This window comes from Ochotona curzoniae, unplaced genomic scaffold (assembly GCF_017591425.1).
Source record: "Ochotona curzoniae isolate NIBS_2020 unplaced genomic scaffold, NIBS_Ocur_1.0 contig_2688, whole genome shotgun sequence".
NCBI classification, from domain to species: domain Eukaryota; kingdom Metazoa; phylum Chordata; class Mammalia; order Lagomorpha; family Ochotonidae; genus Ochotona; species Ochotona curzoniae.
The window spans coordinates 2612327-2638812 of NW_024465553.1; the positions used below are offsets into that span (position 1 = coordinate 2612327).

At 57.7% G+C, this 26486-nt stretch overlaps 1 protein-coding gene across 1 annotated transcript; it reads right to left on the reverse strand.

The window, feature by feature from the left end:
* Window positions 1–974: 974 nt before the first annotated feature.
* LOC121153095 (cholesterol 24-hydroxylase) lies at window positions 975–26365 on the reverse strand. The gene is made up of 15 exons (XM_040975553.1): window positions 26108–26365; window positions 20958–21038; window positions 20311–20392; window positions 9646–9719; window positions 9270–9356; window positions 8728–8866; window positions 8206–8316; window positions 7237–7387; window positions 7086–7148; window positions 6373–6445; window positions 4858–4942; window positions 4298–4408; window positions 1757–1845; window positions 1246–1312; window positions 975–1161 (listed from the first exon to the last, which is right to left on the reverse strand). The coding sequence occupies exons 1-15, from the start codon at window positions 26224–26226 to the stop codon at window positions 991–993; spliced, it is 1503 nt and encodes a 500-aa protein (XP_040831487.1). The 5' UTR covers window positions 26227–26365; the 3' UTR covers window positions 975–990.
* Window positions 26366–26486: the final 121 nt, after the last annotated feature.

Here is a 26486-nt window from a genome sequence, read left to right on the forward strand (position 1 = left end):
GAGCTGTGTGGGGTGGGGGCTGCAGAGGGCAGGCGAAGGAGTGTCAGCAGGGCTGTGCAGGGATGAGGCCCAGGGTGGAGTCCAGGCAGTGGCAACCGCATCCAGAGGGGCTGCACTGTGCAGGGTAGGGTCAGCGAAGGGTCGGCCAGGCTGTGAGAGGGCATGGGGCCCCTCGCAGGCAGCTGGAGATAGCAAGGGAATGTAGCGTGGGCCTAGGTAAGCAAAGGCCTGGCCAGACGCTAGGTGGTCAAACAGGGCCATCTCTTCCAGCCACGGCCTGATCTTTGTGGGTGCCCGCTGCCCCCATAAGCTGGGGGGAGGGAACTGACAGGAACCCAGACCTGCAGCTCCACTCCCAGCCCTGCCTGTCTGTCACCTGCCCACCCAGGCATAGGAGACGGAATCTGCTCTGTGAGGTCCACCCCTGGCCCTGGCACATCAAGTTGTCACTCAGCCTGTGACCTGCCCATACCTGGCACCTGAAGCCGTGCCAGCCCCATGGAGCAGTCTCAACCTCTCCCTTCTACAGATGCACAAACTGAGGCAAGAGCGCCAGGTCATTCATGCAGTCGACACGTGTTTATTGAGCTCGGGCTCTGCCAGGCCCCAGGCCAGCACAGGGGGCTCAGAGAGGAACCGTGAGTGGACCCCGCCCCGGAGGTACTCAGCCTGCAGGGCAGCCAGCCACGACAGCAGACACTCAAGATGCAGGGTGGTCAGTGTGGTGTTAGAGGTAGCTCGGGTGCCTGCGGGAGCATGGGGGCAGCAGGGGGGCTTCCTGAAGGGAACAGCTTCAGGGGCAAGGTCTGTGCAGGGGCGGGAGGCAGGGCAGACGACAGGCAGGACAGGCAGCCGGTCCAGGGAGGACCACGGGCTCAGCAAGCAGCAGGGAGCACTGGGGACTGGAAGCAGGCAGCCGGCAGAGGCCGGCAGGGACGCCAGCGTGGCGGGCGGCGGGCAGCAAAGGAGGCCGCTCCAGCCCGCAGGCCCTCAGCAGGGCGGGGGCGGGGGCGTGGGCTGCCAGCGCCGGGGCCTCAGGGTGCAGAGCACGGGGTCCAGCGGCTTGAGCGTGGCCTGCTCCTGCAGCCCGAAGCGCTGCCCGGGCACCAGCCGGAACTCGAGTCTCTGCAACAGCTTGGCCATCACCACCTTCACCTCCATCTGCTGGGCAGGGCAGGAGTGAGGGCAGGGCGGGGCCACTGGGGTGCACTCAGGGCTGGGCAGGGGCAGGACCTGCCCTCCTACCTGAGCAAACTGCTGCCCGATGCAGGAGCGGTGGCCCAGGGAGAACGGGAAGTAGGTGAAGCGTGGCCTGCGGGAGAGAGATCCGGCTAGGGTCAGGGCACAGCCACGTCTCACTGCGAGGCCCAACTCCACAAGCAGTTGAGGGCCACTGCCCCTCTGGCCTCAACGGAAACAGCCACCACCTTCTCCATTTCACAGATAGGACCTCCAGCCTCAGGGAGCTCGCCAGCTCTGGGCAGAGTCCGAATCTGACCTCAGGGGTCTGTCCAGTGGTGCTTTGGGCAGGGACACACGACGCAGCCAGCAGTCATGTCCCTTGGGGCTCCCACTGCTCAGAGTGGACCCTCGAGGCCTGGGTTTGGGGAAGCACAAACAACCTGCCCGCTGACCAAGTTACTGCACTGCGGCTCCTCCCACACCCCTCTGGGGGCACTCAGATGCCATGTGGCCCTGCTGGGGCCGCCCCTCCCGCCCCCCAGGCCCACTCACAGACATCTCAAGGGGGACTTACTTGGGTGCGCCAGGGCTGAAGCGATCAGGATTGAAGGTCAGCGGATCCTCAAAGTATGTGTCCATCCGCCCCATGACATAGGTGCTGAACTGCCGGGCAGAGGAGCCACATGGCCCTGGCCCCCAGGGCCAGCCCCCTGTGCCTCCTGTGCCCCCTGTGCCCCCAGGGCCAGCCCCCTGTGCCTCCTGAACTTCTACAGCCACCCAGGGGGTGACTCGGAGTGGAATGGCCCCCACCCCTGGGAGTGGGATTCTGTTCCCCCAACCCTGCTGGAAGCTGGCCCAGTGTGTCAGCTAGCTCGGCAATTAACCCATTTCACAGCTGGGTAGATTGAGGCTCAGAGCCTTGCTCCAAGTCCTTGGGTGAATAAGCGACTAAACCAAGATTCAGGAGCTGCTGTCACTGTGTTTTGTAAATCAAGGCTTGCTGCGGTGTGCAGGAGGCGGGTGTGTGTAGGATATGAGTGACCACTTTGAGCTCAGGGCTGGGAGGGGCTTCTCGAAGCACACCCGGACAGCCCTCGCCGCCAGTAAGTGTCAAAGACGTGGCCACGGAGACAAGCCACCTTCTGAGAAGGCACACTGCACACGGCAGACCAGAGAGTGACACAGGAGCCTGACATGGGGCCTTGTGCAGCCATGAGACGAGCACCCCGCAGAGGAAACAGGGCCAAGCGGCCTGGAGGAGGAGGTACAGAGGGCGTCCTGTTGGTTGGAAACGCAGAGAGAGGCTCAAGACCCCGGGTACCCAACTCTCCCACACGGGGACTTCCAAAGATGCAAAATGCATCATTATGGCAAAAAAGAAGAAACCCTTTTGATTTTCCATGAAGCGTACAATTGGTCATTTATTTGAGTGAAAGAGACTTTCCACCCACCGGTTTATCCCCACAGATGTCTGCATGGCCAGGGCTGGGCCAGGCTGAGTCAGGAGCCCAGGGCTCCATCCTGGTCTCCTGTGGGGGTAGCCGGGAACTCGGCATTCAAGCCATCACTGCTCTTCCCCGGGTACTCACTGGCAGGAAGCTGAGCCAGGACTTGAAGCCAGGGACCCCAGTATGGGATGTACGCTCCCCAAGCTTTGTGCCATGTCCCCACTCTCCACTGAGCTTTTGACAGTATCCTGGTGCTGGTGGGCACAAGTAACGAAACTGGAAACAGCGTGGGAGTGGACAGGGAGCAGTAGGCTCCTTTCCGCCTCTATTGGGTGTCCGTGTTGGTACAGGATGTGTGTCCTACAAACCAAGCCTCCCCCAGCTTGGGGAGGTGCCTCTCCCAGCAGGACACAGGGGTGGCAAAGCAAGCAACTGGAATCTGACACAATACTGAGAAGCTGTGGTGGCTGACTCCCATGGCAAACCACCAGGTAGCAGTGCCTTGGGGAAACCTACCCAGATCTCAACAGTTACTGCACTGAACTAAAAAGCACAGCTGGAGGGTCCAGCACCACGGCCTAGCAGCTAAAGTCCTCACCTTGAATGTGCCAGGATCCCATATGGACGCTGGTTCTAATCCCAGCATCCCCGCTTCCCATCCAGCTCCCTGCCTGTAGCCTGGGAAAGCAGTCGAGGATGGCCCAAAGCCTTGGGATCCTGCACCCGCATGGAAGACCTGGAGGAAGCTCCTGACTCCTGGCTTCAGATCAGCTCAGCTCTGGCCATTGCAGTCACTTGGGGAATGAATCAACGGATGGAAGATCTTCCTCTCTGTCTCTCCTCCTCTCTGTATTTCTGACTTGGCAATAAACATAAATAAATCTTTTTTTAAAAAAAAAAAAAGTACAGCTGGAAGCCACCACCCCCAATGCCAGCATCTCATACAGGCACTGGTTCAAGTTCCGGCTGCCGCACTTTCGATCGAGCCCCCTGCTAACGTATACAGAAAAACAGCAAAGAGCGGCTCAGGTGCTTGGGCTCCTGCGTCCCGCGGGAAGCCTGCATGGAGTCCCAGGCTCGTGGCAGCAGCCTGGCTGCTGTGGCCATTTGGGGGGTGAGCCTGCAGGTGGAAGATTCTTCTCTCTCCTCTCTGTAAACCATTTTTTTAAAGGTAAATGTAATGCCACATCACGTTCTGTGTATACACATATACACGAGAGAGATGCCAGGGAAGGGCAAACTTCAACTCAAGGCGGGGGGCAGGGGGCAAGGTGGCCTTCTTTCCCTGCAGGGTGGAAGGGAAAAGGGCTGTCTCTGAGTGGACACCTGTGGGCAGATCCATGAACGGATAAGAAGCAATGCGTACAGGAGGGTGGGGCAGGGACGGGAACAGCAGCTGTGGGTCAGAAGGGACGTGGCCCGGCTCCTCTGACGCTCCATGTCCTCAGTGAGAAGTGGGCACCTACCTCCAGGGTGATCTGCTGCATAGAGGCCCTCCTGCAGTCACAGGGTCACCAAGCGGGCATGGCAGGGAGGCCCGGTGCAGGGACCATAAAGGGGCACTCGGGAAAGGTCAGGACCGGCCACGCTGAGAGCAGGCAGCCCCCCTCCGGCCCCCAGCCCCCCTCCGGCCCCCAGCCCCCTCCGGCCCCCCAGCCCCCACGCACCAGGAGTGGGGTGTTGCCAGGGACTCTGACACCATCAATCAGTGTCTCCTCCTCGAGCAGGCGGAAGGTGCCCCACGCAGGTGGGTACAGCCGCAGCGACTCCTTGAGAACCTGGTGAGACCGGGGCAGATCATGGGGCCAGTCAGGAGCCCCTGGACAGCCCAGGGCGGCCCAGGCCCCATTCACCCCTCCCGCTCCCAATGCTGTGTGCACACCCCCAATAGCTGGAGAGGTCGAGAGGCCCAGAGGGAGAAGGAGGCTGTGCAAGGGACTCGGTGGGACTCGGCAGAGCTGGGGCCAGGAACCTATGAGCCACAGGCTCTGCCAGAAAGCCGAGCTTGCGGAGCCCAGGGCAGCTGGGAAGCCCAAATGCGGCCTCAGGTCCTGACTGCCACCATCACACTGGCTGTGCATGGGCACTGCCCAGGAAGTCCTGGCCTCTGCCAGGCCCAGGGCGGCCCAGGCCTCAGGTGTCAGCAAGCTCCCCGTGCAGCCCAGGTGCAGCCTCTGCAGGGTTGGGAGTGCGCAGGTGCGCCCGCCTGCTTCTGCCCCAGCCACACCTGGGACAGGTACTGCAGCCTCCCCAGGTCCTCGCAGTCCAGGTGCTTCTTAGAGCCAATGACCTCATCCACCTCGGCCTGCAGCCTGTTGGGGAAGACAAAGTCAAGTTCGTTCCAATGAGACTTGCCCCATGTTCCTTGTAAGAAGTGGGAGTTGCTGGTTGAGGCTCGAAGTGCCCCGCCCACAGACCCTGCCTGCTCCCCAGTGAAGGACTCCAGCAGTGCTCCACCAGAGAGAAGAGAACCATGCTCTGGGGGCTCTGATGCTTGGCATCTGCATGCCAGACCCACGCATGAAGGCATGTGCGTGGCCTTTTCACAGTGACCACCACTGGAGACGGGAGCATGGAGTGAGCAAGCTTCAGCACCGCTCTCAGAAAGCAGGGAACACCGCGTGTCACCGCGCACATGCCAACAGCCGGTACACTGCTCCGGGGGACAGCAGACGTGGCCTCCAGAACTGGCATTGCCTAGCCACAGCAAGGCCACTGCAGGTGGCTCCCAGAGGACTCAACGGCAGGATGCAAGGGTGTCTGTGTGCTCAGAGCGGTATTTCCAGAAGCAAAGGGAGGAGTGCCGGAGGTGGGGGCTGAGCCAGAGGAAGAGGAATGAGGCCCCAGAAGAGGAGGGAGCTTTGACAGGATGCAGTGCCCGGAGAGATGAGCCAGGCCTGAAGGACCAGTCCTGCGCCACTCATCTGCACAAGGTGCTTGGGACACCCAAGGGCTGCAGCCCAGGAGAGGGAGCTTGAGGCTGGGGGGTGGAACCACCAAGAGGATGGCTCCCCACCATCAGTACTGAGCAGGGCTTGAAATGGTGCATCCCACACTTGTTAAAAAGCATGGATCTGGGAAGCAACCAAGCAGTGGGAGGCTGGGGCTGTGACCAAGTTTATGGTAAAGACGGCCTTGTACCTGGCCTGGCAAGGTTACCATGGCTGCTGTGCACGGCCTGCCTCGACTACATCTGCCTCTGGATGCCTGTCACAATGGACCCAGGTCACCAGGCCCAGGACTCTCACGGGTCGTCGCTTCGGCCCATTGCTGTGCAGCCCCTCGCCCTAGGGTCATCCCCAGCTCTGGCCCTCGTAACACCACCAGTACAGCCCAGTTCTGCCGCTGGAGTTCTGGTGGCCTCTCAGCTCCAGCTCAAAGCCCTGAGCAGAGGGAATGTGCCTCACTTCCTGTCCTCCTGTGGTCTCAGGGCTACACAGCGGGAACAGGTGCCTCCCAGGAGCTGGGAGGTGAGGGCAGGAGGCACAGCCACCTCCTTGGACATCCCAGAAAACTTGGCTTCGGGAGTAAGGGGAGGAGGGGGCTAATGGAGCGAGGGGACAAGCAGCGAGGGCAGGGATGGGGGAGGTTTGAGAAGTGCAGGGAGGAGAGCTTCCAGAAACAGCACATACAAAAGCCCTGGGGTGATGGGATGGGAAACAGGACACATTGGAGGGGCCCCAGCCCTGGGGATGGGATCCCAGACAAACTCTTCTGCCAGTCTTGTGGGCAGCACCCATACCTGGCCACGATCTCTGGCTGGCGAGACAGCTCCAGCACTGTGAACGCCAGGTGGTTGGCAGAGGTCTCGTGGCCTAGAGCAAAGGAGGACTGTGAGGCCATGAACTCAGCTTCTGAGTGCCCAAGCCCCTGGTGTAGCCTGGGCCCCGCCAGGCACCCACACCCCAGGCCCAGCCAGCCAAGCTGAGGGGGACGCTTTGATCACTGCCGCCTCTTCAGAGCCGGCTGTGATGCTCAGCAGGGTGTCCCCTTGCACATCTGACTTGACCCCCAAAAACCCCTTCTTCCCCACACCTGAACTTGGCCGAGCAGGCGTTTGCCCCATTTTGCAACTCTTGGCACACAGCAAAGGGCTGGGACCCAAGGTCTGCAAGCGGGACCCTGAGGGAGGAGAGCCCAGGGGGTTCAGGCCCAGTGACAGTGCCATTCCAAGCTGGGCTGGGGCAGGGGAGCACAGTCCAAGTGAATTCACTCAGAGGGGCCACTGGCTGACCCAGCCAGGAGAGTGTCTGCCATTGCAGCAGGCAAGGGCAGGAAGTCCTTCATCCAGGGCAGGGAATGGCACCCGTCTGTTCTGACCCTGGCCACTTCCCCAAGTCCCCTGGGCAATCCACACAGGCTTGTCTCCCCTGCCTCCCACCCCCGCAGGATCCCCGGTCCCCCCATCCCTGCCAAGGGCTGAGCCCACCCCAGGGCACCGCTGAGGCTACCCACCAGCGATGAAAAAGGTGACGAAGTTGTCGAGCAGCACCTGGTCATCCTGGGCCCCCTCCTCAGCTGAGAGACAGGGAGAGGGCGGCTGAGTGCACCTGTGGGCGCCTCGGCTGCCGTCCGGAGCACCGCCCGCCGGCCCCCCGGCACTCACCCTTGAGGATCTGCGTGAGGATGTCGGCCGGGACCTTCTCCCCTCTCTGCAGGGCTTCCTGGCGGCGCTGCACCCACTCCTTGCCCACCTGGCGCAGCAAGCGGATGCTCTCACGGATCTCACGGAGCTGCTTCCTCTTTCCTGGCAGAAACTAAGGGGGGATCTGGCTCTTACCACACACCCCGGCTGCCTGCTGCCCACTGAGGGGCCGGCTCTTACCATACACACCCCCGCTGCCCACTGAGAGGTCGGCTCTTACCACACACACCCCCGCTGCCCACTGAGGGGCCGGCTCTTACCACACACATCCCTGCTGCCCACTGCCTGCTGCCCTCTGCCCGCCCCCCGCTACCCCAGAGGATTAACAAGCTGGGAGGTCAGAAGGTGAGAAAAGTCTAGAAAATGCACAGCAGCCAGGGAGACTAGAGCATCATGAGTTTTTTCTCCCCTCAGGGGTCACGGGACGGGGGGGCCTTAACACAGCCACGGCACTCTGGGAAATAAGAGGGGTGCCCCAAAGGAGCAGGGTGTTAGGAGCGAATCACAACGCTGGGGAAGTGAAGGGGGAGGAAGGCCCAAGACATGGGCTGGCATTTGAAGCTGAGGTCTCGTGGGGCCAGAGGGGACCCTGAGGAGCAACTCAAGATTGCCTTATTTCTCTAGCCTTTGTCCTTCATCCCTGGAACATGGAAGCAACGGCTGGAGCTGCCGCAGTCATCTTAGGATGAGGAGGTGTGTGTTGAGGAGAGTGGGGCCCAGGAATGTTTGGCTTTGCCAGGTCATCAAAGCTATCCCAGCTGGCCTGTTCTTGAGATCATTTCATACGGAAAGCTTTCATGCCAAGCCCCCATTGGAGGTGCTACAAGCCTTGCACGTCCTAATTCAGAAGCCACTGAGAATCCACTTGGAGGGTCCTACAAGGTGGGGCTCTGGCAGATTCAAGTCACACGGGGCCGGTGGGGGCAGTACCTTGGCCAGCGTGTTGCGGGACGCACTGATCCCCTCCAGCATCACTTTCACCGCCTGCGAGAGCGGCTTCTGGGCACCCAGCAGCATGCTGGTCTCCATCCCGAAAGCTGCCTGACGAGAGAGGAGGGCGAGGTCAGGCCACGGGAAGGAGAGGACCAAACAACCCAGCCACAGCTCGCCGCGTCCTCCACTTCTCGGTGCGACCCAAAGTAGGAGCTGCTGCTGTGGCACAGAAGGCTAAGCCATCACCTCCAGCAGCAGCATCCCTTATGGGCACTGGTTCAAGTCCCAGGTGCTCTACTGTCAATCCCGCTCCCTGCTAATGCACCTAGGAAAGCAGGAGGGGGAGAGAAAAGCAGAGGGGGAGGACGGGGAGGAGGGGGAAGGAAACGGGGGGCGGGGGGGGAGGAAAGGGGAGGAGGAGGGAGGAGGTGGGAGGAGTGGGGAGGAGCGGGGAGGAGCGGGGAGGAGTGGGGAGGAGCAGAGAGGTCTCCCGGCCCGAGCTCCAGCCACCGCCCTCACCTTGGCCAGGATGTCAATTGTGGCGCAGGTCAGCATGTCCTGCATGGACACGGGGGTCTGCCCGTCGGCCTTGGCCTCCAGGATCTGTACCAGCTGCTCGGCCTTCTCGTTGAACGTCTCCATGAGGCTGAGCAGAGAGCTGGGGACACAGCCCGGTATGAGTGGTCCTCAGAGCGGGCCGGGAGCCCCGACGGCCCATGTCTACCCGCTCCTTGGGGACCGGGCTGTGCACAGTGTGTGTGTCCAAGGGGCACGGTGGGGGAACCTTGTTGGCTTCTCTGGGCTGCTCTTGGGAGCGCAGTCACCAACCACTCCCCTCCCTGCATCCTGAGGGGTTCACAGGGTCTCTGGCAGCCACTGAGGCTGAGGTCACCCAGGTCCCCTCCCTGCCACCTGCAGCCCGCAGTGCCTCCTGCTGCGGACAGCTCTCCTCAGACACAGAGCTCAGAAAGGCATGCAAGGACTGGCCTCAGGTCCTGACAGGGCTGCTGGCCGCCCTGCTGTACACTCAAGGCCCAGACCCCATGTGCCACCGCACTCACCTGCGGCTGAAGGCCAGCTCGATGACTCGCCGCTGCTTGTGCCAGCGCTCGTAGTTGCACTCCGACACCAAGCCCTGGCCAAAGAGTCTACAGGAGACAGACAGGTGGTGGGAGGTGGGGCGGGCGCACGGCTTCCTTGGGGGGGCGACAGTCACACCATACCACATGTGTGACATGCACCCGGATTGGAATCTCAAAGGGGGTTGAAACTGATGTGGTGATCATTCAGCACAATCATACACAACGAACGGGGAGATTTTGTGCCCCAACCTCAGTAACCCCGGAGACCCACCTAGATGCCACCTGGGGCCCCCTCTGCCGGGCCTCGTGCCCTGTGCTGCCCACCCACCCTGAGGCCCCACTCCCGGCTCCTCACCTCTCTCCAAACACAGTCTGGATGGCGCGGTACATCTTGGAGTCCTTGTTGTACTTGGTTGACATCAGGAATCTCTAAATATCCCCAAGAACCCACATGAGCTCATGCCCTATGGGAGGTGACAGATATACCCAGTGCCAGCCCCAGTGTGAGCACCTTGCATGCATGGCCTCAGGGGATGGCAGAAGGGGACACGAGGGGCTGGTGGTGTCTCCCGTGGACATACAGCTGCAGGGCAGCCCCTCACTGCAATGCCCAGACGCCATGTGCCACCTCCCAGGACAGCAGAGTTGGAACAGGCACCTGCCATTCTGAGACCAGAGCAGGGAAGCAGGAGGGAGGCCTCTGGAGCACAGGAGATGCCCAGCCCATGATTCAGTGCTGTTAGGACCAGACAGGCCATAGAGGGCCAGGGCACTTCCCACAGGCTGGAGGGCAGCCTGAGCTGCAGAGAACAGCACACAACCTGCCTGCTCGGCTTGCTGAGGACCTGAAGGTGCTGACGTGGTACGCAGCACGCAGGAGGTGCCAGGTGCCCCTCAGCCCCTGCTGCACCGTGCTGCACCCTGCTGCCGAGTCGGCCTTAAGACCTGTGTGCAATTCTGTGTCCCCTTAGGCAGACAAAGAAACAGATTTAGAGACTGGCATGTGGCTCAGCAGGTTAAGCACTGCTTGTGACACCAGCATCCCACACGGGCACCAGTTTGAGTCCTGGCTGCTCCATTTCCAAGCCAGCTCCCTGTTGATGTACCTGGGAAAGCAGTGGAGGCTGGTCCAAGTGCTTGGGTCCCTGCCACCCACAAGGACACCTGTTTGAGGTTCCAGGCTCCTGGCTTCAGCCTGGCCCAGCCCTGACTACTGTGGCCATCTGGGGAGTGAACCAGCAGATAGAAGAGTCTCTGCCTCTCTCTTCTCTGCCTGTCTCTTTCGCTCTGTAACTGCCTTTCAAGTAAATAAATTAATCTTTAAAAAAAAAGTTCTAAATGGTCCCAAGGAGATGTACATGGCACATGATAAGATGAATTGGAATCCAGGTGAGTCTCCACAGGGAGAGAAGGGGAAGATTATGGCCAGGGCGAAGGGAGGCACGGGAACAGTGGTTCAGAGAGCGGCCCTGGAGCAGGTCACAGGCATCAGGGGCTTCCCTCGGGGACAATGAAGTTACCCACAGGCATCGGGGGCTTCCCTCGGGGACAATGAAGTTACCCACAGGCATCGGGGGCTTCCCTCGGGGACAATGAAGTTACCCACAGTGTGCTGAGAACCAGGACACTTCTCACTCTCACCCACCCCAGGGCCTGCTGGTCTCTGTGAGCTGAAGGGGCTGTCCAGAACTGACTCACACTACCACAGCAGGGGTCCCGGGGCAGAACTGGATGTCCACTGAGCTGGACCTGGACACACGGAGAAGCACCCACTCCTGTCACTTCCTGTACACGCCCACACTGCTGGCTCCCTCCTGCCATAAACACCCAGAAAACTGGGCAAGAGGACTATTTTCAGACACTAGACACCAGGCAGTGCAGGACTGTAAGCGTCAAAAAAAAGAAAACTGCAGTCCTCTGACCCAGGATTACCCCAGATTCCCACCCAGTGGCGATTCTGGGACAACGACGCTAAGAGACCTACATACAGCCCGCAGCCTTGCAGATGGAGATCAGAGTCCAGGCGCATGGTGGAGGACATGAGCACAGGGGAGGAGCTGGCCTTGGCCCCCGTGCAGGCATCCGCAGGCAAGACCCAATCTGAAAAACCCCTGGGCAAAAGCAAGTTCTAAGAAAGAGAATTACTGGGTGACTGTAGACTGCAAATCTCCCCACAGCTTGCTCAGGGCCAAAAAATAACTCAAATTCCAACCGGTGGAACCGCCGAGACACACACACGGGACTGCAAGCAGAGGCTCCAGCAGGAACACACGTGAACAGGGCTGAGCCGGCTCCAGAGAGACAGTCTACCCCATGCTGCAAAGCACAGAGCTGGCCTGTGAGTAACTGCCGTCTGTTAGGAGATCCAACATCTCCCAAGGAATATGCCAAAATCCAGTGGGCCAAATACACACTGTCTACCTTGCAACAAAAAATTACTAAGCAGTGGTGGACACGGTGGTGGACACGGACATCCACACGCCGTATCAGAGCATCACTGTGAATCCTGGCTTCTCCACTTCCAATCCAGTCTCCTGATGATGCCCTTGGAGGCAGAAGGTGACAGCTCAGGTACCTGGGTCCCCATCACACACCTAGGAGACCTGACACAATCCTGGCTCCTGCCCGCAGCCAGGCTCAATCTCAGCTGTTGCAGACATTTGGGGGAGTGAAGCAGCACATCAATGAATTGAAGAGCTCATTCTTTGAAAAAATCAGCCAAATAGATACATATGCCACTAGCTCAACTGATTAAAAAGAGAGAGAGAAGACATAAATCAATAAAAACAGAGACAGAAAAAGAAAATATAACAACGGATACTTTGGACATGCAAAAACTCATGAGGAACTATTACGAGAAACTACATACATGGCCATAGACAGGGAGGCATCACCTGCCATTTTCAGATCGGCCTTTGTGGTCAAGGCTTTGCCTGGGTGTTCAGATCGGCCTTGGTGGTCAAGGCTTTGCCTGGGTGTTCAGATCGGCCTTGGTGGTCAAGGCTTTGCCTGGATGTTCAGATCGGCCATGGCGGTCAAGGCTTTGCCTGGGTGTTCAGATCGGCCTTGGTGGTCAAGGCTTTGCCTGGGTGTTCAGATCGGCCTTGGTGGTCAAGGCTTTGCCTGGGTGTTCAGATCGGCCTTGGCGGTCAAGGCTTTGCCTGGGTGTTCAGATCTGCCATAGTGGAGAAGGCACTTCCTACCTGGGCAGGAAGGAAGCAGGGGATGGCTCCAGGACTCGCATCCTGGTCACCCATGTGGGAGACTTGAGACTGAGTTTTGGGCTCCCGACTTTTACCTGGTCCAGTTCCAGCTGTTGTAGGCTTCCACTGATAGAAGGTACCTCTCTCTGTCTGTCTCTATTTGTCCCTGTCTCTCCTTCTGAATTTCAAATTTTAAAAAATTTTAATTAAAAAAATGAAAGAAATGCTAGAATATCTGAATGGCCATATGCTAATGAAATAAACAGAAAGAAAAGTCAGACCCAGCGACTACACAGAGGAACCTGGAGGGAACTGTGCTAAACAAAATAAGCCAGTTCTAGAAGGACATACATTATAGCACTCCACCTGCAGGAGGTACCCACGGGAGTTAGAGTAATAGGAACAGAAAGTAGAGCAGTAGTGGCCAGGGGCAGGGGAAAGGAATGGATGTGGAGCCAGTGTGTAATTGGCACAGCTTCAGCTTGGGAAGACAATGCATAACAATGGAGCTGTCCTCAATGCCACTGAAAATGGTTAAAATGATAAACTGCTGCACATATTTTTACCACAATAGAAAATCTGGAAATATACCATTGCTTAAAAAGAAATTAAATATGTAGCTTAGAAAATCAACAAATGGCGGTCAGTACTGTTGGCGTAGCAGTGAAAGCCACGGCTTGTGACACCAGCATTCAATTTGAGTCCTGGCTGCTCCATTTCTGATCCAGCTCTCTGCTAATGGTGTGGGAAAGCAGCAGAAGACGGGCCCCTGCACCCAAGTGGGAGACCCAGAAGAAGCTCCTGGCTCCTGGCTTCGGATTGCCTCAACTCCAGCCACTGAGGCCACTTGGGGAGTGAACCAGTTGATGGAAGACCTTTCTCTCTGTTTCTCTTTTTTCTCTATAAATCTGGCTTTCCAATCAAAATAAATAAATCTTAAAAACAAAAGCACACACAGAGAAGTCCCCCAGCCCGCAAGCCCCAGGGGCACAGCCTGCCCACCAGCCCTCCAATCGTATTGTTCCAGACTTCTCATTTTCCCTTCCACTCTCACTGGTGTTTCGGGTTTCATAAACCATCATTGAAGCCAGGACACGAATCGGACAGACCCCAGCAAGCTGCGTCTCCACCACGTTCCTGGGGGCTCGCCTGGGGTTTTTTCTCCCCGAGCTGAGCCAGAGCCCACCCACCGCCTGCCAGTCCTACCCGCTGCTTTCTCCCACTGAATGACAGGCTCTCCCTCTCTACTTCTGTTTCTGAGTGGACCATTCCAAGTGGTGGAAGAGAGGTAAGACTCCTGGAGTCCCCCGAAAATCCTCCTTGGGGTTTTCCCACGGGATGACTCCCTGCTCCCCCAGCAAGTCGAGAAACACACAGTCAGGAAACGGACTTCCTCTGGTCCCTCCTGACCTCTCTGCTACTGGTGTTTTTGACTGTCAAGCGACCATATTCCTGTGGCTGTAATTTTGCCACCACGGGTTTCTAGGCAAAAATCCAGCCCAATAACCTCGAAAGCTGCACGATATATGTGGACTAACCAGGTGACCAGGTCTTGCTGACCTAGCGCCTTCTTCCTGAGACCTGATTTATGGACAGCCCCATGGCTGAACACTTCCATGCTGGCCTCTGGTCCAGAGGCAAGGCTACTGCTCTGTCACAGGGTCCCTGGTGTTTCTCTCTCTGCCTCTTTGAAGGTCACTACCCTGACCCTTGAGGGACCTAGGGAGACCTCCTATCTTTTCACTCCCTTCCCTTTGCCTTTGCACCCCACAAAAACCTCGGGTCTTCTTGGGTGGCTTGAGTGGACTCTGGCACTGACCCTGTGGGAACTCCAGAGGGACGTGATCACCAACTTGGTGTGACATTTATAAGTCCACCACGCGCTGATGAAGGGCCACTCCGGTGCAGCGGTCTGAATTCCGGACAGGCCCCTTTTTTCAGGGAGTATCCCCACACTCTGGATGGTGATGGCAATAAAGGAAAGTTTGCGGGCACCCAGAGCTCATCCTTGTGTGGTAGGTGGGTGACACTCCCTGGGCAGCCCCACTATGCTGCAATTCAAGGCATCCTGGGGACGCAGACCAGGGGTGGCTATGCAGGTCCGCGCCCACCTCCCAACCTCTCCCTCACCGTGGCTTCCCACAGCCCAGGGCCTCGGCGATATTTCCAGTAAGGAAGAGCCACCTGAGCAGGCCACCAAGACGCAGAGAATTCTTTGCACACTCTGATGTAGTTCTAAAAACCAACCAGGGGGAGACCCTAGGAGACTCGAGTGTTCAAAGTGATCAAGGCTCTGAACAGAGCCTCGGGCCTTAAGACTTCAGCTGGTTTCCCGGCACTTTGGAACAATGAGATGCAAATATGGCATGGAATCAGCAAAATATCTTCATAGCCTAAAAATCCATGATCAAATTAGGGAGTTGACCTTCTGTCGTGTTAGCGAAGGACCTGAGAGGTAAGATCCATCCTCTCCCCTCCTCGGGTGCAGCCTTGAGGAAAAAATGCCTGTTGATTTCTCCCTCCATTTTCCAATTAGCTTAGCCCCTCTCTAAGATCTGACTAGACAATCCCATGCATGACCACACCAGAGTAATGCCTCTTGTGTTACCTGGGCCCAGCTACAGCTGGACACTGGAGTTAAAGGGGTTTCTCCATTTTGAAGCCAAGAAAATCAGTGTTTACTGCTTTGTGGCAAACATGTAAGTCACCGCTTTCTAGCTAGAGCTGCTCTATGAAGGAGAAAAAGGAGACGAAATTCTGAATATCCAAGCTTTGATGTTGTACTAAAGTGACAGGACAGATTGGTCTAGAAAGATTATATGAAGCCAAATGCCTGTTGGTTTCCAGGGCTCGTGTGGCTCTTTGATAATTCGCTTTGAGCTTGTTTTATTTTAAGGGAGGAAGATCTTTTCAAAGCTGTGACCATACACTGGTGCTTATGTTTGTAGGCCCAGATGTATTACACTTCCCATTCTGTCATTCAAAAGCAGAGAAGGCTGCTTTTGGTCTGCCGGCTCCCCACTGGCTGCCCTGGACTGGCGAAGATGGGTCCTCCCACAGGCTTTCTGGTACCACTTCCTCTGGTTTAGGTCTCTCTCTCTTCGGATCCACCTCTCTCAGATCCTTCCTATGCAGTCCACACCTCGGACGACCTCACCATGCTGTTATCCCTCGCCTGCCTAGTCGCTGGCCTGGGCAGTGGCCAGGACTGGCACCTTCCCTCCCTCAAACTCTAGCTCAAACCAACTCTGCAAGGGTTCTTGTTGTGAAGGTCCCAGGAGACAGGACTCAGGGTTGAGAGGCAGACAGAGGAGCTAAGCATCGGCCAGCAGGCCTCTGGGAACGAGACCTAGGCAGGCCCTGCCCTGCTGCTCTGACAAATACAGATCCTACCCTCCTTCGACCTACATAGCTTAAAGAAAAATCCTGACCTTTTTCCGTACCACCACCTGGACTAATGACAAGCCAGAGGACGGAAGGGTTAGCCTGTACGGGATGAACTGCCTCTGTCCAGACTCTCTGTGCTAAACTGTCCCAGATTCCGGGGCGAATGAGAATCCCCCCACTTCCTCAGAACATTTTAGGGAGACTCTAAACAAATATACTCCATTAGATCCTGGCTCAGCAGGACAGGTGATTTTAAAAGACTGATGCCTGACCCAGCCTGCCCCAGACATCAGGACAAAGTTCCAGGACACAGCGGGACCTGCGAGTACCCTACACAACCTCTTAAAGGGTTCCCCAACTTTAAGTGGGGGATCCAGAAGCATGGTGACGGGCTAAGAAGGGGTACTCCTTGGCCAGCCTCAGCTCCAGCGAGTCCCGGGACCCTCCCAAGGGCATGAACACTCAAGGACGGTCAACTGAGCTTGCACCTTAGTGTAAAGAACTCCCCAAAAGATGTTCTGCAAAGCCCTGTCAGAGGCAGGCCCATGCTCTGCGCCTGCTCAGCTAGAAGAAACCAGAGCGGTCATCACCCTAACCCTTGGTGGTCTATGAGCAGAGCGGGCAGCACAGGAGCCTAGGACTAAGAGCAGGCCAGGCCAACGCCATCCCACAGCCCCTTGTCAACACCTTCGCTCTGTTCCTTCCCATCATGGACACACTGAATAAAACCAGAAGGAAGCCCCTCATGACAAACACCTATTAACAAACACGAGATCTAGGTTTCCGTAAGAAAAGTCACAAAGGGCTCCACTACCCCAGCCTGCACAGCGACCAACTCATAACACTAGCTCTGTCCTTGGAGATGGTGTGCTAAAAACAAGAGTCCCCCGTACTGCAAGACCCTGTGGCTTGGTCTCTCTCTCTATTGTATTGTCCCAAATTTGTCGTTTTCTCACTTGAATAAAACCCTTCTTCTACACTCACCACTGTGTGTGGGCTCCTAAACCGTCACCAATGGCAGACCCTTCTCAGCAGTTCTGCAGTGCTTTGGGGGGTGAACCAATGGATGGAAGATTCTCTCAATCTCTCTGCGTGTCAAAAGAAATACCGCTGCCTTTCAAATAAATTACTAAATCTTTATTTTAAAAAAATAAAATAAAAAGAAAGCAGGGGCCCGGCACCATGGCCTTGTGGCTAAAGTCCTCGCCTTGAATGTGCCAGGATCCCATATGGGCACTGGTTCTAATCCCAGCAGCTCCACTTCCCATCTAGCTCCCTACTTGTGGCCTGGGAAAGCAGTCGAAGATGACCCAAAGCTTTGGGACCCTGCACCCGTATGGGACACCCAGAAGAGGATCTGGGCTTCTGGCTTCAGATCAGTGCAGCTCCTGCCGTTAGGGTCACTTGGGGAATTAATTATCAGATGGAAGATATTTCTCTCTGTCTCTCCTCCTCTCTGTATACAACTGACTTTGTAATAAAAATAAATAAATCTTTCTTAAAATTAATAAATATTTAATAAATAATTAAAGAAAAAGAAAGAAAGCAGACAAAACTCCTCAACCCCTCAGTTCAAGGTGAATCCAACAAGCCTAAAACAAAGATTGATACCATTCCTGAACTCACACTGCAGCTTCTCTCCCAAGGCCGAGCACCAAAGCCAGACAAAGGCAGCGCAAGGAACAAAACCTCCTAACAAGGTGCCATCAGGGCCAGCGTTTTGTCACAGTGCCTGCAGGCTCCGCGGCCCATAGGCACACCAGTTGGAATCCTGGCTGCTCTGCTTCCAAAGCAGCTCCCTGCTGGTGTGCCTGGGAGAGCAGCGGGGACAGCCCAAGCACAGGGGCCCCTGCTTCCAAAGCAGCTCCCTGCTGGTGTGCCTGGGAGAGCAGCGGGGACGGCCCAAGCACAGGGCCCCTGCTTCCAAAGCAGCTCCCTGCTGGTGTGCCTGGGAGAGCAGCGGGGACAGCCCAAGCACAGGGCCCCTGCTACCTCCTGTGGAGCAGTACAGACTTCCTGGCACTCAACTGTTCGCAGCCATTTGGCAAGTGAACCAACTAAGGGAAAATCTCTCTCAATGACTCCCTCTCTCTTTGCTTTTCAAAATAAATAAGACAAATCATTAAAAAAAAATCTAGGAAATGGAATCTAGTAATATAGAAAACAAATCATGACTAAGAATGCAATGCTGCTAGAACACGGAATATCATTTTACCAGAAGTCACTGTATTAACACACTTCTAAATTCCTTTTCTCATTACATTTTTTACAGATTTTTCTATTTTTATCGGAAATGCAGATTCAGAGAGAGAAGGTGAGGCAAACTGAATGATCTTCCAACTGCTGGTTCACTCCTCAAGTGCCTGCACCAGCTGCAGCTAAACCGATCCAAAGCCAGGAGCTTCTCCTGGGTCTCCCACATGAGTGCAGGGTCCCAAGGCTTTAAACGAGCTCCACTGCTTTCCCAGGTCATAAGCAGACAGCTGGATGGGAAGTGGAGCAGCCAAAACACAACCCAGGGCCCAAATGGGATCCCAGTGCTTGCAAGGGGAGGATTTAATCAATTGAGCTATTGCACTGGGTTCTTATTAAATATTATGGCAGTCTTTGGGCCTGGTTTTTCTAGCATGTTTTAAAAGTCTTAAACTGGGGCCTTGGCACAGTAGCCTAATGGCTAATGTCCTCGCTTTGCATGCCTGGAATTCCATATGTCCTTGCTGCTCCACTTCCCATCCAGCTCCCTGCTTTTGGCCTGGGAAATCAGAAGAGGATTGCCCAAAGCCTTGGGACCCTGCACCCATGTAGGAGACCTGGAAGAACCTCCTGGCTCCTGGCTTCGGATCAGCTCAGCTATAACCATTGGAGCTACTTGAGGAGTGAATCAGCAGATGGAAAACCTTCTCTGTCTCTCCTCTCTGTATATCTGACTTTCCAATTAAAATAAATAAAGATTAAAAAACAAAAAGAAGCCAAAAAAAAAAAAATCTTAAACTGGGGCCAGCACTGTGGCTCAACAGGCTAGTCCTCCATCCTTAAGTGCCAGCATCCCATATGGGCACCAGGTTGTGTTCCAGCTGCTCCACTTCCCATCCAGTTCCTTGCTTGTAGCCCGGGAAAGCAATGGAATATGGGCCACAGCCTTGAGACCTTGCACCCAACTGGGAGCCCTGGGAGAAGCTGCTGGCTCCTGGCTCCTGGCCACAGCCACCATTTGGAGAGTGAACCAATGAATGAAAGACCTTTCTCTCTCAGTCTTTGTAAATCTGCCTTTCAAGTAAAAAATAAGTCTTTTTTTTTTTAAAGAAAAAGTCTTAAACTGTGGTTTTGCTTGAAATCGAACTAAAAGTAAAATAAACATTCTGTTAGTGACATGGTTGCCAACCTATCCTTGACCCTTCTCAATGTCACCACAGCCCCCTCCAGGCAGATGACCCCACCCCTGCGTGCCCTGAATGCCATCATTTATGGAGAGACCCATGTGCCAGGCCTGGCCGAGACGGCTCCCACGCACCACTGCAGCTCCACTGGGGACTGAGGTCAAAGAGAACGCCGTAACCTGTTCAGACCGAAGCCCTTGACTTGACTCTGCCGATCACAGCTGGTCTGATGCTGCTCTCAGTGCCCACTGCATGGCAGGCACTGCGGGCGGAAGTGCCTGCTTTGCCTTCCAATCCTCTCAACTGGAGACTACGGGGCTGCTGCAGTGGCGCAGTGGGTTCAGCCACTGTCTGTGAGACCAGCATCCCATAGCGGAGGGCTGACTCCAGTCTTGACCACTCCACTTCCCAACCAGCTCCCTGTTATGCATCTGAGAATGTGGCAGGGGACGGTCCAGATGCTTGGTCCCTGATCTACATGGGAGACCCAGATGAAGCTCCTAGATCTTGGCTTGTGCCTGGCCCAGCCTTGACAATCAAGGCTTTGGGGGCATGAACCAGCGGATATGAGATCTGTCTCTCTCCCTCTCTGCCACTCTGCCTTCCAAATAAATATGCAAGTAAATAAATCTTTTTTGTTTTAACGGGGGTTAAATAAGAGTTCCTGCCGCTACAGCAGTTAAATGGGAGAATAGTTGTGAAATATGTGGAAGAGATACAGCCTTAGTAAAGCACCAGTTAAGTATCTTTTGGTGAAATAGACTAGTCCAAGTTGATTCTCATCAGAGCCCCGGAGGAGAGGGGTGGAATTCCCAACGTGCAGAGTCTGAGAGGGGACCTCATGCGTGCGCATGTGTGCGCGGGTCTGCGTGATTCAGACCCGCCACAGTGGGGAAAGCCCCCGCTCACTCCTCTGAAGGAGCCCCTCCCAAATGGTGAGTGGCAGGGGAGAAGGCGTGGGGGCTGGGAAGGCACTGCCCACGCGCCTGGCCCTGGGAAGCCCCTCCGTAGCCCCAGCAAGGGAGCTGCCCCTGGAACCACATGGCCTCCTACCTTGACCGACTCGGGGCTCGTGATGATGACTGAGGTTTTGTGGAAGACGTTGACCCGTACAACAGGGCCATACTTCTTAGCCCTAGAAACCAAAGTGTCCAGAAAGAGGAGGTCAGTGGCATGAAACCGAATGCCCTGTGTCCTGGTCAGCACTCCCCACTGCCACGGGCACCGAGATCACACCACCCAAAAGTGCTCTCCAGAGAGCCTGTCCCAAGAGGCCTGAGGCACCGCCAAGTCTCGTGCCCCACTAAGCCTCCATGCCATACCCGTGAAGAAAGGGGGCGGCCCCCACCCTGTACCCCAAAAAGCCACTGTGAGAACTGGACAGTGTCCTGACTTGGAAAGTCTTCGAGGTGTGTAAAGCACCACCCCCAAACCATTGCTGTGCTCTCATCATCCCCACCCGGTCTACAGGAGAGGAGACTGGGGGCAGGGGAGGGTAGCAGCTGCCCGAAGCCCCCAGGATGGGAATGGCCAGGCTCAGCTTCCGAGCCAGCCTCACCCGCTCCCTCCAAACCAGTGGCCTGCTCTGGGAGCAGGAACGGCCTGTGCCAGGTGCCTGGATGGAGTGGGCTGGGTGGGGAGAGCTGCTCCCACATTGGGGACCTTGAGCGAAGGGCAACGAGCAATAAACCAGAACCCACCAATCCAAAAACATATCTTGGAGGACACGACCACCAGCCTCATCCTTTCTCCAGAAGTAGGGGAGGTGTCCTAGAAGGAAACTGGAAGAAACAGGAGCGATCAGGCTCCACAGCCCACCCAGCTAAAGCACCGCCCCCAGAAATCTGCTGGGTCGGCCTTCCTGGGTCCACTTCATAGGCGGCAGCACTGAGGCTCAGGGCCAGCAGCAGAAAGCACACGGGCAGGAGGTGGCCTTCTTAGAAAGGAGTTGGTATCACTCATCCCTCTGCCCCTGGCACAGAGCTCGGGGGCTGGTGCCCACATGCCACACACCTAGCCCCGGCATCACCTGGCTGCCATATCTGTTGTGAGCCAGGGGAGAGACAGAGAAGCCAGGATTAACAGCTGAGGCCACGCACTCACGGGGCACCGCTGGCACCAGGGTCCCTGACGTCCTTCCACTGGGGGACGGCTCAGCACGTCAGCCTTCAATGAGATCACCGGCTTGTTAAGGAGTGTCTGGTGTCATCTTGAGCACATTCCAAGGTGCCCAGGACTTCCTGTCTCCTCCGGGATGGCTCCCATCAACCCTCAGGGCAGCGCTGCCAAGGGGGTGAGCACAAACTTGAACTGGGAGATTCTCGGCTTGCGCGGAGTCAGGAAACAGACAAAAGCCAACAAGGATGATGTCAGACAGGGGATGTTGGGGGTGGGGCAGTGGGGCAGAGGTGACCTGAGGGGTGACACCTGCAAGAAGCAAGGACTTTGGTCCCAAAGGCGCCTTTGCCATAGCATTTTAGGCAGCTGGAGGCACAGGTGCAGAAGCCCTGGGGTAGGAGTGGGCTCGCACTATAAGGCCCAGGGGCTGGAGGCAAAGCAGTGCCCAACAGAGCCACCAAGGCGTAGGTGCACAGATGATGCTGGGCACTGTGGGCTGTGGTCCAAACTCCAGCTTAGATGGTGGAGGGGCTGGGGAGCAGAGAGGAGACCTGACTCAGGTTGAAGAGGGTCATGTGGTACTGTAGCCAGGGTGGGTACAGGGGACAGAGCAGCAGTGACCGGCAAGGGGAGATGAGGAGAGCTCAGGCTGGGGGCAGCGTGAAGGCGATGAGACACAGCCAGGTTCTGACCCTGCGGGAAGGCAGAGCCAGCAGGATGACTGACAGGTGTGAGGCACAGGGGGCATCAGCAGTGACTCCGGGAAGGTGGGAAGGACCGCTCAGATGAGGGGGGCTGAGAGGAGCTTGATGTGCCCACCAGTGCCATCCTCCAGGACTCTATCCAGAGCTGCCTAGTGGCACAGACAGGACAATCCGGGAAGTTGTACCACCTGATCCCTACTCCCCTGGCCTCTAGCAGTTCCCAGCATTCCCAGGGCACCTGCACCCGAGTTTGCCCAGCCTGGTTTCCCTACCCCCACCCCAACTAGCTCTGTGTCATTCCTGTCTCAGGAGGAGTGTTGCAGGGCCCAGTAGCAGGAGCTTGGCCTCAGCCCTATCAGGTGTGGGATGCCTCTGAACAGCTCAGGGGGCTTTTGAGCCAGAAGCTACACATTCCAGTCTGTGGCCGGAGGACAGCTCCAGGCTTAAGATATCAACTCGAGACAGGCCCCAGGAATAAGCAGAGAGAAGATGAGCAAGCGCCACCGCACAGGGCCTGGCAGCAAAGGGAGACCAGCCAAGGGCAGGCAGCAGGAGGCACAGGTGAGGAGGCAAGGTCAGGCTCGGCTCCACCTCAGGCTGCTGGGCCGGGTGGGAAGACCAAACACTTCAACCTGAGCAATTTCAGCAGAGAGGTAGCGGCCAGAACTCCGAGGGACTGGGACGCAGCAGAAGCAGGATGGGAAGAAGCGGGGCCCAAAAGGCCATCTGCCAGCGACCTTCCTGGGGGGTGAGGGGCAGCCAGATCAGGACTCTGGGGGACTCAGGCAAAAGCCAGCATGAAGCGGGTGAAAAGGGGCACTGTGTGGGCAGGAGAGGGCATGCCATGGGCTGAGGCAGGGGTGGGCAGCTATGTGGCAGGGCCACGGAAGGAAGTCCTCTGGCTGTTCCATTTTCTTGGCCACGCAGAAGGCAATTCTAAGTGCTGGGGCCCACAAAGAAGTGGCGGGGGGTAGATGTCTCCTCCAAGCGAGCGGCCATGCATGCACACCTGTTCACCTGCAGAAAGGTAAGGCCTGGCTGTAGTGCCAGAATGATTTCCCCCAAAACGACACTTTCAGAGTTCTGAGTCATTGAATGAGGACAGTCTGGGTCCTACTGCCCCTCCCAGGTCAGACGTCAGAGCCCCTTTCCTGGCCCTCAGGCACCCTACCATCTGGGAAGGAAGGCGAGTGCCATGCCAAGGGGGCCAAGGGCTTGGCAGGCAGTGGGGTCTCTACCACCTGAAAACAAAAAGGGAGCCGAGACCTATCCCCTCGGGTTCCTGCAGGGGGCGCCAGAGAGAAGGCAGAACGGGGAGGCCAGGTGAAGCCAGCAGGTGCAGCTGATGGGATGCTAGAAGATGCAGACTTGCAGCTCCCTGACCCAGGCAGATAGAAGACCTCTGGACATGCCTCTGGTGACAGACTGGACGTGGCTGGGTGGCCCAGGGAGAAAGGGGAGGGCAAAGACTTCCCCCAGCACCTCCTGTTGCCTATACCGCTGGCTGGTCAGGTGTGAATCACATTTCTCGTGTGTAGAGGAAGCTTAGGGCAGTCACCAAAATCTGGACCACAAGACGAACCATGAGGCCGCCCAGAGGGGGTGGCTGAAGGGGAGGGTCCTGCACCACGTGCCAAGGGGGACAAAGGAGCAAGTGCTCAGCTGGGGATCCGACAATGCTCCCGTGCCTAGGAAGCGTCTGTTGCTGGAATTTGGCAAATCCAGATGTGAGGAGAGAATCAGCAGGGCCCAGATCTACTCTAAAATATACAAAAACTGGGAGAAAGTAATAGACCTTTGATTGCCAAGTGTCTCCCCCACACTACCAGAAAGCCCAAAGCAGGGACAGAGGCAGGAAGAAGCAACAACCGCCTGCATGGGGTCCCGTTTGCAGCTGCTGTGTGGCTCACTGCTGCAGGATCAGGGCACAAGCGGCGCACTCAGGTGGCGAGGAGGAAAGAAGCTCCAAGCATCTGTGAAACCAGGAGTGCGAGGGGCAGGTGCCTCGAGCAGCCACAGGGTCCCTGCCTGCAGACTGGCCACTTCCAGGCAGCACGAGGGAGGAACGGCCACCCCAGGAAACTCGCCATGGCTTGGCCCATCCCGGCTGCTGGAAGAGGTGCCAGGACCTTACTTTGCTGCTGCCTACACGTGACCGCCTAGCAGCTTTTCTTCAAAAATCTCTTTTGAAAATGTATTTTCATTTCACTTCTTTGAAATAAAAAACCCAGGGGGGACTACAGCCAGCCTTCACACCCCTCCCCCAGCACCCCCTCCTCCACCCATACGTGTCTGGAGGTCACGTGGAGACTGCAGGAAAGATCTGGGGGGAAATCCAGCCGCCAGAAGGAAAGAAACAGGCACACAGGTGCTGCTCCCAGATAAATCAAAAACACCATGCTAAGCGCAAGAAGCCCAAGACGGAAGGCAATATCAGGCACGGTGCCCTCTGGGTAAAGTCCCCAGGGCCCAGAGCCAAACAGGCTGGTAGTGGCTGGCTAGGGGAGAGGAAGTAGGGGTGATGACCCATGAGGACAGCTTCCTTTCGGGGGTGATGGACGTGAGGTGACCGCTGTGCAGCTGGAGGAATGCACTACCAAACCAGTGAGCGGCACCCCTCCCACAGCTGTGTGGTGTGGCACGGACGCTGCACGGAGAGGGGCTCAGTTGGGGTCTTGCCTTCTCAAGCCACAGGAACCCATGGGGGCTGCCACATTTCAAGCACCGGGTTTGGGAGAGCACACTCAGGGGAGGGCACAGCGCAGACCTACTGGGTCTGGCTTTAAGCAGCTATTCTGAAAACTTGCCAGAGGGGCGCTGTACGTAACCAGGAGCCTTCTACCCTGGGACCCTAAGGTGCCATGTGTCAGTGCCAGCGGCTGTTAATGCTGAGAACAGAACGAGGCAGCAACGAGTCTGTGCGAGACAGACTTCGCAAAGGGGTGCATAAACTAGTCCCCAGAGACCATGACACCATGGAGAACCACACGGTGGCTTAATAAGGGCTGGGAACATGAGCACAGTATATGGGGGAGGGGGGAGTAGAGGGGCCTCCTCAGGAAGCTGGCATCCCAGCCCAGCCTGCCAAGTCAGAGCAAAGGGGCTGATCCAGGCACGGGAGGGCAGAGCGGCAGCCTGACAGCCGCGGGCCACGAGCTCTCCGCTGAAGCCATGGCGCAGGGTGATGCGCAACAGGTGCGCAGCAGTCAACAGGTGGCAAGGAGGCAGCTTGGGGAGGGGTGTCCCGCAGGAGGCTGGAGGCCGGTGGGCGCCGCACAGGGGGGCGGCCAAAGACCAACCGGGTGGAGCAAAGCGGAAGTTTGGGAAGAGAGGGAGGGGGTCGGGACCAGCAGATGGAGGGGGCCAGCGCCCAGAGGGCTCCAGGCGCCGCCCCCCATACACCCCGGGGCAGGGGCCTGGCCAGTCACGCCATTCACGCCAGTCACTTGGGACACTTAATTTAGAGCTGGGTTCTCGAGCCCTGAGGTGCTGGGGAGTCCGGGATGCAGGGAACGACACCTCTAATTCACGCTTCCCAAAGAGGTGAGTGCGGTGGGGGCGGGGTGGCGGTCGGGGGCGACAAGGATGCCATGGCGGCAGCGAGGAGACCAAACGCGACCTACGTGGCGGGACCGGACACACACCAGGGAAGACGCTCGGAGCACACTACGCGCTGGGCTGGGGCAGCCGGACCCCCTGTCCGAGTCGCGAAGTTCAACGGCGCCCGCTCCGGAGCCGAGCTGGCCGGGGCCGGACCCGAGTTTGCCCAGCTGCGTGACCTTGGGCAGGCGACTCGGCCTCGGCGACTCAGTCTCCTCGTCCGAAGGATGGGGCGACGAGAGCGCCCGCGCGACAGGGCCGCGGGGCCCAGCCGGGCGCGGGGGGCGCCGGCGCCTGCGACGCTGAGTAATTGGTTACTAAGAATAGTTGGCGCCCCCCGTGCCGGCCGCTGGCCCCCGGGGCGGCCGCTGGCGGCCGGGCTGCCCCGCGCCCCTCCTCCGCCGCCCGCCCCCACCCACCCCGCTCACCTGGGCCGCGGCGGCCCCGGGATGTGCTCGTAGCGGCTGCGAGCGCGGTGCACGAAGGTGCAGCAGAGGCCGACGGCGAGCAGGACGGCGCCGCCGAGCAGCAGCAGCCCGGGGCTCATGGCTCCGGGGCAGCCCCGGCCGGGGCAGGGGTCGGGCCCGGTGCTCGCCGCGAGCCGCCTCGGCTGTCCGCGCCGCGAGCGCCTCGGCCCCAGGCCCGGCGCTCCCCAGCGCCGCCCCCACGCGCGGCTCCGCCCCCGCCGGCCCCGGCCCCGCCCCGCGCGCGCGACCTTCGCCAATCACAGCTGCGCTCCTGGCTCGGCCCCCCTCGGGTCCCCGCCCCCCTCGGCCCGGAGCCACGCCCCCCGCACCGAGCCCCGCC